The 13,021-nt window shown below is 40.8% G+C and overlaps 1 protein-coding gene across 3 annotated transcripts in view; it reads right to left on the bottom strand.

The window, feature by feature from the left end:
• Positions 1–4,691: 4,691 nt before the first annotated feature.
• Positions 4,692–13,021, bottom strand: part of BAZ1A (bromodomain adjacent to zinc finger domain 1A) — a 62,310-nt gene continuing 53,980 nt past the window's right edge. For all 3 annotated transcript variants that reach the window (XM_086463575.1, XM_086463576.1, XM_086463577.1), the window contains 6 exons: positions 11,723–11,970; positions 11,397–11,623; positions 9,697–10,169; positions 8,432–8,577; positions 6,231–6,318; positions 4,692–5,733 (listed from right to left, as the gene is read on the bottom strand). In XM_086463575.1, coding sequence (XP_086319701.1) covers positions 5,543–5,733; positions 6,231–6,318; positions 8,432–8,577; positions 9,697–10,169; positions 11,397–11,623; positions 11,723–11,970 — 1,373 coding nt within the window. In that variant the 3' untranslated portion in view covers positions 4,692–5,542. The remainder of the gene's footprint in view (positions 5,734–6,230; positions 6,319–8,431; positions 8,578–9,696; positions 10,170–11,396; positions 11,624–11,722; positions 11,971–13,021) is intronic.

Below are 13,021 nucleotides of genomic sequence, written 5' to 3'. Positions count from 1 at the left end.
TGGCTGCCTTCTCCCCCTTCTGGCAAAGGGTGAGGGACCTCGCAGGGGCCGAGCACCACCAGCCTCCTGCCGTACCTGCAGCCTCTCGCAAGGCGACAGCTGATATGCTCCTCTGTTTGGAGGCCCAGAAAAACATTCCTTTTCCCATCTTCTTTCATACCTAAAAAAAATTTAAAGATGGAGTTGCACCTAAAAGAAAAAGTAATTTAAAATTAATTTCAGCAATTTTCTAGAAAAGCAGCACTATGAACCTAGGAAATTGATATATTACAGTAGAGAAACAAACCCAAAGTTGGCCTCAGTGCACTCTTTGGAAAATGTATGCAGCCTGTGGCTTTCTGCTACTGAAAACATTTCAGGTGTAGTTTGTATTGATGTTTAGCATTTTTAGGCACTCCAAATATTAAAAAGCATTGGCTTGGCAAAGTATCTGTTCGCCAGAATGCAGCTGTGGGTGCATGGCTGAGGGTGGAGTGTTTCACCAACAGCAGATCAGAATTGTTTGATTACTTAATCAATAAAACCAAGTTTAAATGCAGACCCATCCGCAGATTGTTGCTGCAGTTCAGGCTAGCGGATGCTGCTGGGAGGGGGGGAGGCAGGGGGAAGCTGGGCTTCGCTCCCAGCACCACTCATGCTCTGAGTAAATCACAGTTTTACCAGCACTCTCCTGGGTACGGGAGATGGGCCTTCTAAAAACATAGAAGTACAACGTTCATGAATGGTAGCCATTATTTTAATGGTCAGTGGCTTACAGCAGTTAAAAATACAAACCTTTGTGCAAGTATACACACTTATGTCCACAAATACACAGACATGTTTTGGGGATGGTGCTACTTCGGCATCCATATTAGGAACAGATGGGAAACAAGGTGATGGCTTTACTTATCCGTCTTTACAATTCTTTTGATTTGCAGCACAAGTCATTTTACCTTTTGCATTGGACTTCATCCAAACATCTTCAAACTTGAGTGCCTCAAAATGGGCAACTTTCTTATCGGTGGTAACTGGAGATTCTCCAAGATGTGTTGTAATACAGGCCTGAGACTGGACATCTATACAATTGAGCACTTAAAGTTTTAAGACCACTGTTTAAGGAAGCACCAAATTAAGGGAAGTAGGTTGCTGGTGAAGGGCTGGAGGAAGAGATCTGATGGTAGCAGGCTGAGTAATCTCAGAATATCCCCTTACAGCAAGCTGGGTAAAGCACAAGGAGCACCTCTGCAGAATGAGATCAAGAAGTCATTGCTGTGAAGGTCAAGGCAGCAGTTCAGCAGTGCAGGGGAGAAATCTCCTGGAGTTACAGCAGGCAAGCCAAACTCTATACAGAAAACTACCTGCAGGCATCTGGACACTGGCAATTTTTTTAGAGAAGGCTCTTGCAGGGTAGAAATAGTCCTTGATACCCTCAGGAAGTGTTAGCTGGAGTTGTTGCAATCAGTTATGACAGTAACCCACACTACGCAACATGACCAGTGTTAGATATTATTTATTTGAATACAAACAGATAAAATTTAGAAGATACCAGATTGTTGCTGGGCAAGGGTTAATTCAGCGGGTACATCCATGATTCAAAAATCATAAACCACGCATGTAATCTCCTAAATCCTAAAGAACTAGATTACCAGTCTGGCAGCAACATGATGTCGGGCAGGACTCTGGCGTCCCCAGAGATCTGCCCCCTGCACATGTCCGTAGCAGAATTTCCACTTTTGGACTGTGATAGTTTCAGAGATGGCTGGTTGCGGGGTTGTGGGGCAGCTGGTGACTGCGGCAAGTTGGGCTGTTCAGGGTGCAGCAATCTCTGCCTCCCTATAATTATACACATAAGTTCAGGCTGGTTTTCAGCTGCTTCTTGCTGGTTTCTAATACCTAATTTGCTAAGAGTATGGTAAGGCCATCTTCCTTTACTGTTAATACTAACATTATGGGCTCTCTCCTACAATACTTAAAACTTCCCCCTCCACACAAGAGCCATCCAACACTGGGTGCAGCGGTGGTGGCCCCAGCCCAAACCCTTCACAAAGAAGAGTGCTGGCTCACATCTGTCGCAGCGCCTGCCAGACCAAAGCAACTTAAGCTTTCCAGCATCATTAAAGGTTTCCAGAAGTTCAACTTCTAGCAGGTGAATCTGACACTGGATATACCAGTCAAGGTGATCATCTGCCTCCTAATACAGGTAGAGGGACCTGGCACAACAACTTTGCTACATTGGTGCTGCTAGTTGACATCTATGCATGAACAGGCATTATCAGCTTGACTGCAACCACCACACGAGGCTACATTCAGCATTTGAACAGGCCTTCTCCTTCTGACCTCGTCCTGCCTGGGCAGGAAGGGCATATTCCAATAATGGCAGCCACTGTAGGGATTTGTCTCCTGCATCTTTGGCAGCCTGTGGTGGCCAGCAGGTGAGTAAGCTGTCTTTGAGGAAATGCCGAGATTTCCTGGGAGAGAGAGGGCTTTGGGTTGGGGCCCAGTTCCTCCAAAGGAACTGGCCCCATGGTTATGAAGGAGTTATGTACAAAATGCATCAGAAGAAATTGCCTAGGGTGGTTACTCAGGAATTCCTAGACCTGACGTGAATGAAAAGGGCAGAATTTGCACAGCAGGAAGAACAGCTGGTATAAAAGTCTCTGGATACCTGTCAAGGCTAAGATATGTTGGAGCTACCAAGAAGGGAAAGACTTTCACTATTGGATCTTGTCAAAACACAGCTCAGAGGACAGACACTGGACTTGGAGCTCATGGAAGCCTGGTTTCCTGAACAGTCTGGTACTGCCGGATTAGTCAGGGCCTCTGAAGCTGAGATGCAGCCGTTGACCCTATCCATTTCTACACCTTTGTGAAACTTGGCTTGGAGCCCCCTGCAGATACTGCACCACATCCCTCACCCGGGTGGTAACAGCACATGGGATGGCTGATCACGGTAAGACACGGGTTTGCCTGGGGGGAAAAGTGGACAAGAGGCACGATATCTCAGCCCCCAAGACAAGGAGGGAGATAGGAAGCAATTCCCCTTTTTTGAAAGGGGTATGTGTGGGAGAAATAAACAGCCATAAAAAGACATCTTGACATAACTCAGAAAAAGCATAGCTGAAGTTTGACAAAGCTGCAATGAAAGTACCATCTTGGGCAGCCTTCTGCCAGGAATAGAGGGCTTGGTTCATGCCCTGTGAGCACCACTGAAGCCAAGGACAGTCAGATCTGCATCGCACATGCAGCATATAGGAATATTTTAAGCCCAGTGGTCAAAGGAGAAGTAGGCATTTTCCTGTATTTCACCTTCAGCAGTTCAAGTAAGGCCTCAGGCTTGCAAACTCAACGACAAATTGATAACTTAGCTTATGGCACAAGCCTACAAACACCACCATCACAAGCAGAGATTTGGGTTAAACTGTTCCCATCTGCTCTACCCAAACTCAAAATTATAGCAATGTTGCTGAGGGGACGCTATTGAAGGAAATAACCGTTGAGAAAGAACAGTAGGAATGAACAGCTGGGAGTAGGTTGGGGACAGTAATGATTTAAATTGCATCTGCCACAGATGGACTTGTTCAGCTCACTGCGTGTGTGTGTCCCCCCCAAAAAAGAAGTATCCACATTTAAGTCAATGGGGACTATTCATGTGAACAGTAACTTGCACAAGTGTTTGTACAACCTGCTAGTCAGGATGTTCACATCCTCTTGGGACTAGACAGATGCAGGGATATCAAGTACAACCTACGCCCTGCAAAGAAGAATTCTGCTGCTCACATTCCTTACAGAATTTAGTATTCTTTGCGGTGGGAACAAGAAATGTGTCTTTGATCAGGACAGGAGAGAGATGTCAGCTCTGAACAAGCTAAAACTCGCATAGAAATTCTGGGGTATTATCAGACATTTCTGAACAATATCCCCCCCCCCCCCACTCTTCTCATTCTTAGGTTTATTTTTTTTTAATAAAAAAACCCCCAAACACCACACAAATCCCACACTTCAAACCAAACAGTCTCCTGTCTATTGCCATCCCTTCCCTAGGCTCAAGGGAATGCCTGTGCTTGCCACCTCTAAGGGAAGGCAAACACCACAGCAGCAAAAAAAACCCCACAACTACATAGCAAGTAATTATTCAGGTCTGTAGCATATACAGGTCTTAATGCTACAACATAAGCTAGCACAGACACAGGGAGAGAAGTTGCTGCAGCAGCAAGCCTCGTGTTTCAGTTTTTCTTACCCTCTTCGCTCCTACCCCAAACTTCTGCTCTACGCTGTTTTCTCACAGTACGGCATACCTCCAGGTGGGGAAAACTGGTTTTAAAAGGGTTTTAAAAGTTATTGACTCAAACTGAGTTTAATAAATTTAGATTAATAAATACTGGAAGTAAAACTATCAGGGATAGTAAGGATAGTTTAAAGAAGCTGCTGTTCAGCTAAACAAAGCTATGAGGTTTTGCATAGTCAAAAATGCTAATTAAAGAACCATACAACTTACACACGTACTTCTCACATTCCTCCTTACATACTGATGAATATTTGCATCACTCGGAGTCCAGTCCACTATCTCATTAGCTGCAGCTGCCAAAAATGCTGGTTGGGGTACTCACATTGAAACCAAATTCTGCTGCATTCTTCCAACAACTTGTCCTAGTAAGTTAATGGGGAAGATGGTGTAGCAGTGTAACTCAAAAGGAAATGTCAGGAGCTCAAAATACTTTGAAAAAGGTGTCATTTTATTTGTACACGTCCAAAGTTGTACGTAGAAACTTGTAGCACAGTCCTGTAAATTTACTCATTGCTAGAAGAACTGCCTGGGACACGGGAAGGTATTTATTGATTGATCATCAAGTCAGAGGGGAATAAACAAAAAAAAAGCAAAAAAAAACCCAAACAAAAAAACCCCCACCCACCGGAAAAGAAATTTTAAAAGTTATGGAACTTTTTTTTTTGTTTTTAATCCCCAAGTACAAATTTTATAAATACAAAACAAATTCACAAATTACTTTGAATGCTAAATAAATATCTACTTAATAAACTCAGACTGAATACCTCCAGCCAGCACTGGTACAGTACTTAAAAGATATGCAGTTGTACTCATTCATGTGTAGTGTTGAGAAGATATGCTCAAACAAGTTTTAAACATACACACAGTTTCTTCAACTGTGCTACAGCAGAAGATTTTATCTGAGTTGATAAAGCCCTCAATACCACAGCTCCTACAAAATCTAGAGGATGAAACAAGGTCATTTGGTGCAGGAAAAATGTACTTCTGGAAGATATTTGGACACATGAATGTATTAAAAATGTACAAAACCTCTGTAAACCAGTACTGTATCCAGTACATCTATCAAAATTATTAGACACTGAATAAAACTGTAGCAAAGGTAATCTTTCCTACGTTCTCCTGAGTGCTTAATATTACATTGAGAATATAGTGCAGGCCACACTTCAAGGTGGTTGAACAGTTGTTATTGCTTTAGACAGACACGACGACTGCGTGATTTAACATTTCATTTTAATGAACACAACAGATTCCCTCAAAAAATCCTTTGGAAGGCAGAGGTTAGATTCGTGACTTCTTTGCTGCGGGAGCAGCGTGGTCCACATTACCAGATGTGATTGGAAGTCCAAGCTTTTGAGCCTGAGCGTGGAAGAAAGCTTGTAGTCTAGTTCCAGCTTTTGCTTCACTTGTATTACGAGGGTTGTATTCAAAGCAGTTTGAAAACATCAGCTCAACGTCATCAATGAATTCCGCTAGTAAATAAAAAGCAAACAGATTAATTTAGCATGTCTCAAGTCATCAGAGAGCAGTATGACACCACTGGATTAGTACAGTGATCCTACAGAGTTGCAGCCCAGAAACGTCTTTACATCTGTGTCAAGTGTCTATCACTGTATTAGTGCAGTGCCATGCAAACAGTCTTAAATTTCTCTGATTATCAATAAAGGAAATACAAAGCAAGCAGTACCTTCTCTAAATATTTCATCAGTGTCACTCACTGACATCAAAGGCTTGAGAAATTACCAGCAGTTTCTCAGCTGCTCATTTCTTATCTATCTGTACATCATGTTCAGCAAACCTTATTTGAAAAATATTAGTAAATGCTCTTTAAAACAAAACACACCACAAACCCCCGAACCAAACACAATTTCAGCTTTCTAATCCTCTGACACATCTCTATTTTAGGACAATAATTTATTTTAAAGAGAGAGAACAGAGTTCACTACCTCTTTCAATAAATAATACTTACATGCAAACTTGTATTCACATTTATTCACTTTTTCACGGATTATATTTAAGGCAATAGGTTTTTTGATGATATCATAGTAGTCTGGTACCTTTAAAAAAAATAAAAGTAAAGAAAAAGAATGATTCATAGACAAATAGAAGCTTAAAATTCTACCTATGTAAAAAATTAAGCAAGTCATGAATGAGCAGAAAGCGTTTTGTGTTTGTTTTTAAATAAACAGAGAAGTCCCAAGCAACCACCTCCGTTTCCCAAACTGACTATTAGTTTTCAGGTATTGCTTTTCTGGTTTTTGTATCATTAAAGTAGCAGACCACAACAAACACTAGCCAGCAATTAAATGAATAAATCTAATACCCTGTGATCAACTGTAAGAAAATGGCGTGAGCAGATAAGCATTATGGTGTCCAGTCCTGTCCAGTGCCAAGATTATTTCCAAGATTTTAAGACTTTTAATTTTCCTGTAACATATTATAATACTAAAAGCTCCTTAATCATGAGCAATGATCATTTTTACTGAACTATTTGCCATCTTGCAAAAGAAATGAAATCCTGAGATTCCATTTAGTTGTGTTGACAAGAAGGTACTGAGCCTTTCTGCAGTGAGCAGGACACAGTATGCAAGTACCAGAGATAAACAGTGTTCTGAGAGGCTGTTCATGTGATAAAAGTGAGGGGGGGAAAAGGATTGCCTAACCCTTACGGGCTGTGATCGTTTGGATCACAGACTTTGAATTCCAGGTAAGCACCAAGCTTAGGGCGATGCTGTCTCACTCCCTAAGCGGGGTGGGAGGGTGTGTGTGCAAACAGATACCCAATCCAAATCTGATTTTTTTTTTTTTTTTTTTTTTAGATTAAACAAGAAAAGCTACCCACATGCACCATCATGAATGCTTTCAAACCAGGTTCTTGGTTATGGCTTGTAACTTTTACTGTATTAAGTGCAACCTACAAATGAAGCTAGAGAAAGAATTAGTGGAGCAATAGAATTAAGATTGACACATTTTTCATTCCTTTCCCTTTAGGAGTGCTGCTTATGTAAGTACTAAAAAGAAAGGTAATTTTTCTGCTTCTGGCTTGCTGTTCACTGATCATTCAAGGTATTCTTTATATTGCCTTAAAAGCAGCAAAAAGTTTAAACCAAAATTTGTATCCTAATGAAGAAAATTTGGGTCACTCGGGTATGGATTTTTCTTTCTGAACTACAGTAGAGATTATCCCTTTGTGATAGATTGAGGCAAACCAGAATGCACTGAATTCTAGCAGTTTCTTTTCAGGATCAAAATTAAGTTGAATTCTCCATCCCTCCTTAAGAAGCTTCCTTGCATTCACCAGATTCTTGTACCTTCCAGTGTAATTCCTGTACTCTAGTAGGTAGACACTACTCTCTGTTTCATTCAAAATTAGTCTCCTGCTCCTCTGTACTTCCACCTTTCATTCACATTCGTACATTGTTCTTTTTGTCCAGATACATTAATCCTTCCAGTCACTCTGAATTCAGTCTCAAGTCTTCACTTAACAGTTGTCACTTTTAATTTTAATAGAGCACTTAAAACATCGAGCTCTAGATCCTGCAAGAGTGTCTGTGCAGAGTTGCTCCAGAGGGCTTGGAGAGGACAGGCACTGTGTTTGGGTAGGATAGTTCCAGCAGTGCCTTACAACTGACAAGCCAGTGCAGCCTGCAGGAAAGCAGACGTGCTTTGTATTACAATAAAAGTTCCCAAACCTCTAAAGCAGCACTTACTTTGGGTACCTACTTAAATCAGGAACTAAGCTAAGAAACCATCTTTTTACTGCATTATAGTTAACATGAGAAGTTGTTCCTACCTTGTGATTTTATTGCAGGTCTGTTCTCAAAATACCTTTGTATAAATTGAAGATTAATGCAACTAATTAATAACCATAAGCTTACCTTTAGCAGTCCTGTGCTCTGTTTGGAGTTGTTTTGTTTTGTTTCGCCCCCCCCATCAAAGCATTTCACATTTTTAAATGCCTATTTAAATGCCTATTTAAAATTTTCTCAATAACATTTCAATTGTAAAAGTTACCTCTGGCACCAAATATTTGAGCTGACATGGAAGAGTTCTGAATCCCATTGCTTAGCTCTACTCCCCTGTTCCGGCCATGCTGTAAAATCCCAAGTTTTACTGGCAGCAAACAGGATTCTCAACCATTATCACTGCCCCTACAGTTCTATCAGTTACCTGGATTTTGGAAACCAGTTTCATGAAAGGCCAGCTGTCATCATGTCGCACCAGTTCCACTATGAGTTGTTCAAAAGCTGAGAGTTCATGGACTCCCCCTTGACGTCCTGAACTTCTCCTGCTCAATGAGGTTTGAGGAGATGATTCTGGAAAAAACAGTAACACCACCCCATGAGATAAAAATAAAAACCTGACAAGTAAAACAAAACAAACAAACAAAAAAAAAAACACTTTAAGAAGTGAAACACCATTATTCTTGGGTACTAAATCTGTAGTTTCAGGGCACAACTCGTAGTTTGGCTTCAGATATTAACTCTACTACAGCCTTGTTATTAACCACCAAATCGCATTTTGTATGGCAAGAGAGACAAGTACCAGGACTTAGCTGGGTTCCTCCTGCATTCTCCTTCATCGCATTAATTTTGGAAAGGATTTTTTCACTGGTTTCAATTTTAAGACAATTTGTTAAACACTTAAGGAAAAGCCCTATTAGAGACAGACAGAATAAGCCGCCTGCTCGTAACTACTACTTCCACAAAACCTCTTTTCAGAGTGCTTTTATCTGCTTTCAAGAGTAGTCAGCAGGGTGGTTAGAGGATAAACGCAGAAACTCCAATGGCGAAGTACAGAAATAGTGCAGAATATAAGGCTGCCACGCTGGAGTGCAAGCTCTTCTACACTTTTCGGTCTCACACTGGGTCCTCTTTGTTTTCAAACGTTATTGTAGCTCTCCAAGCATTTCCCTACCATCAAATACTTGGTATATTAGTTTAACAAGCGAAGACACTGTTAGCCCTGCACCAGATAGATGACATTTTTCTTCTGGTAGCAATTTCTTGTTGTATGTACATATTCCAAATTTCACTACCTTGCCTACATCTGTGTTCTTCACTGCTTAACTCCTTAATAAAAGAAAACAATAAAAGCTATAAGTAAACATTTGTATTTGCATGGGTTAAGGCATAAATATCAATTTCACATTTTCTATCCACTTATCAGTAACTGCTCCATATTATGTGCAAATACAAAATGTCAAATACGGCTATGATAAATCTCCTTGGCAAATTTAGTATTTGTTTTTTAGATGACTGAATTTTTTTTCTTTTTTTTTTTAAGGTTTACTTCTGTCACTGCAAAAGGGAACTGTCTTGTTGGAAGTGGTAAAAAAATGCTTTCAGCCACCACTTCTAGTCTCCTTGCTCTACCACACAAATATTTGAGCAAGGAACAGAACGTTTCGTTCTGGACAAATACATTTCTCTAACCTGTGGATTGTCGTTTCCTGCCTCTTCTCTTGGGTTCATTATCAGGAACAGAAAGCTTTGGATACTTCCTAAGCCGTTCAGTCGAGTCCGCAGTATCAACAATTCTATATCCGAGAGAATTAGACGGGCTGTTTTCCAGTGCATCATCAGCACTCCTTCTTCCTCTTCGTTTTCTTCGAGGACTGACTAATTCCACGAATACATCTGTTTGTAATGAACTTTGGCTCTGACGAGTGGTCCGGCTATTAAGTCTTAAAGAAGGCTTTGTGTCTGATGGCGGGGCTGATTTTACCTTTCTTAAACCCCTTCTGGTAACTTTAGGTGAAGGTTCAGTTTGCTTCGGTGTGTTTTGCTGACTCCGAGAAGCGTATCTTGCCTGACGCTGGCTGTTCTGGCTTGAGAAGGGGTTGTTGAGTTTGGCTGCTCTCATTTTCAATGGGAACTTGACCTGAGGTCTTCCTTGCTTTGATGGGCTACAAAAAGTGAACAATTATGTTTATTTATCCCAAAATTCCATTCCTCCCTCTTTTGCTCAGTTTTCTAATTCAGCGTGTAAAAAAACCCAACCATTCAAGGTTGGACTGGTAAGCAGCCGGCTTTCAAGCTGATGCAGTCATCCAATTATCGTTATCTTAAAATACTGCTCTGATGTCTCTTAACTAAGTATTACATGGAGCACATACGTTAAAGAAATGCTCAGACTTCTGATCACCTTTGCAGCTTGTGCAATACGAATGCATTAACTGGAGCACCAGCTATCAATTCCTTTATATCGCTTAATTATTTCTCACAGCAACTGTAACTACTAGGATTTTTGAACAGTACTGTTAGCTACATAAACGAACTGCAGTTCTAAAACACTAAGCATAAAAGTTATGCTCTAGTCAGGGTTTATAACTAATACTCAAGACTCTTCTTCCATTACAGGAGAGAAGGAAGATCCCAAAGATAAATTTACTTCCCAAGGAGATGCAAATTCTTCCCAACTACGGAATCCCAACAGTCAGAGTCACAAATAACCTTGCTTCAGTCTAAAAACTGTACCAAAAAGAAGAAAAATACTCCAAGATCAGGAAAGCTTACTTCAACTTTTACGCTCCTGGCATGTGTATCAAATCCCATCACTTTACTGAAATTATCCCATTGGATTATTTAGTTGTTTGGGGTTGGGGTTTTTTTGGTTGGTTTTGGCAGAGGATTTCTTGGTGTGGAGTTTTTTTTTTTTAAACAGGTACTGCAGAAGTCCTCAAGTCCTCCCAATGTCACATAGCCTCCGATGGATGACTTTGTCTTCCCTAATGTTCCAATACGTACTGTATGCATCTAGTCCCCCAAAATTCAAAACTGGACAAAAATAACTCCAGGTTTTCTCCAGAGAATCCTTACTGTTTGAAACTCTCTCCACTTGATATTCATTCAAACAGTAGCTGTACAGAACTGCAACTCTGATGGCCATCTCTCACCCATACATCCAAGGCTGGAATTTTCATCCTGAAAAGTGAGTCTAAGTCCAGTGGACCTAGCTTTTGTTAATATTAAACCCATCAGTATGAGCCAAATTAATAACAAGCCGCCATTTTAAAAAAATAAACGTTTTTTCAGGCTGGATTTTCAAGATACATGCTTGTTTGAACAATTAATCCACCCAATAATCAAGATGATATTTCAGTAAGAAACCACTTCAACAGATGTCTATTTACCTTATCTCTTCTTCCTCTTGAGATTCATCCTCCTCATCTTGCTCTTCTTCATAATGCTCTTCCTCACTTTGTCCCATTTCATAATAGTTTGCCTCTTCTTCCCCTTCTCCTAGTCGTTCAGCAGTCTCTTCATCACTTTCCACAGAAGGCCTCTGTCTGGAGGAGAGGCGTCTAGAGCGCTGCTTTGGTCGGCACTCTGGACAAAACCAGTCTCCTTCAGGAACGGCCTAGAAACAGAAGGGAAAAAAAAAAAAGGCATTAGTTATATGCAGTTAAGTCATAAGAACTTTTGTGTGAAAAGGAAGCACTTATTCTTCCTCAGATACCTTCAGCTTGGGCCTGATACAGTAAGTGTGATAGCCTCGATCGCAGCCATCACACAGCACCATGCTTTCTGCATCGCCCTTCTTTCGACACACTTTACAGCGAGCATTGAGGATGGACTTTGACCAGATGACACTTCGATCCAATGTAGACAGATGAAGGAAGACTTGAGACAAGCTGGTAGAAGAAAGAAGTGACTCTCTCCAGCGATCCAAAACTGTTTTATAGGACCGTCCACCATCACTGGCATCTTCCATTAAAGACACGGATTTAAAAAAAAAACAAAACAAAAAAACAATGATCAAACTTCTTTTTCAAACATCCAGGTTATTCTAGACTATAAGGTAAGGCTCTGACTTTCAAACACATGGCAGTAGTAAAGTGGGATAATAACATTTGTCTTATCTGTTCAGTACTGGAATATTTCCTCCTTAGTTTCCAAGCAGTAAGATTCTACTTCTACTCCTCAATACCAATTCAACTTAGGACTTGCACAGACACAGGACATGAGTAAGACATAAAAGTCTTACTCAGATGTCAACCTGGAAAACTAACAATTTGATTCAATTTATAAAGTATAAATTAAGATTACTTAAGATTAAAAAAAAATAAAATCAAAAAAAAAAAATCACACTCCCAATTTACTTTCTCTAGTATGTACATTTTGAAATCCCAAAATGTTTACATTTGAAGAAAGTACCTGGCGTTAAACAGAGCCTTCACTGGCAAAAAACAGCTTGAAGGGCTCTTCTTGCCTGCACTCGCTCCAGTGTAGCCTAGCAGACAATCTTTCATCCCACTCCCCACCCCTCAATGCCTTTATTCTTGCCCTGCACTCCGCCCTCGCAACAACCTGCACGTTCGGTGTGGTTAACCAGACTGGGTGACTAGTCTGTTTGAAACCTAACTGTTTTCCTCATATTTTATAAGCAGTGTAGCACACATGAATCTGTGGTACACACCTAGTGGCAAACCAAGTAAGACCTGGGATCCTAATTAAGTTAAAAATAAATGGGGGGTGGGGCAAGGGTGAGAAATTATATTGTGTTTTCAAACAGGTTTGGTTTGCAATCCAGGCCACCGAAGCGGCCACACAAATACACATGCAGAACGGGTGGGGGGTGGGGTGGGGGGGCGGTACCAAACGGGAATGAGCAGCTGGGAATTACAGAAGCAAACGGGCTGTTTGAGGAGCTAGAGAAACAAGGAGGTTCCAAATGACACTCTACATTTCTGCTGCTAAGCAGAAAGAGAATTTCTTTATGAATGTGGAAAGCCATTTCTTGCACTTTAGAGCAAGA

This window comes from Leptosomus discolor, chromosome 3 (genome assembly GCF_034619465.1).
Source record: "Leptosomus discolor isolate bLepDis1 chromosome 3, bLepDis1.hap2, whole genome shotgun sequence".
Lineage (NCBI taxonomy): Eukaryota > Metazoa > Chordata > Aves > Leptosomiformes > Leptosomidae > Leptosomus > Leptosomus discolor.
The sequence above is the reverse complement of the archived record's forward strand: the minus strand, read 5'-3'. Positions and strand labels throughout refer to the sequence as shown.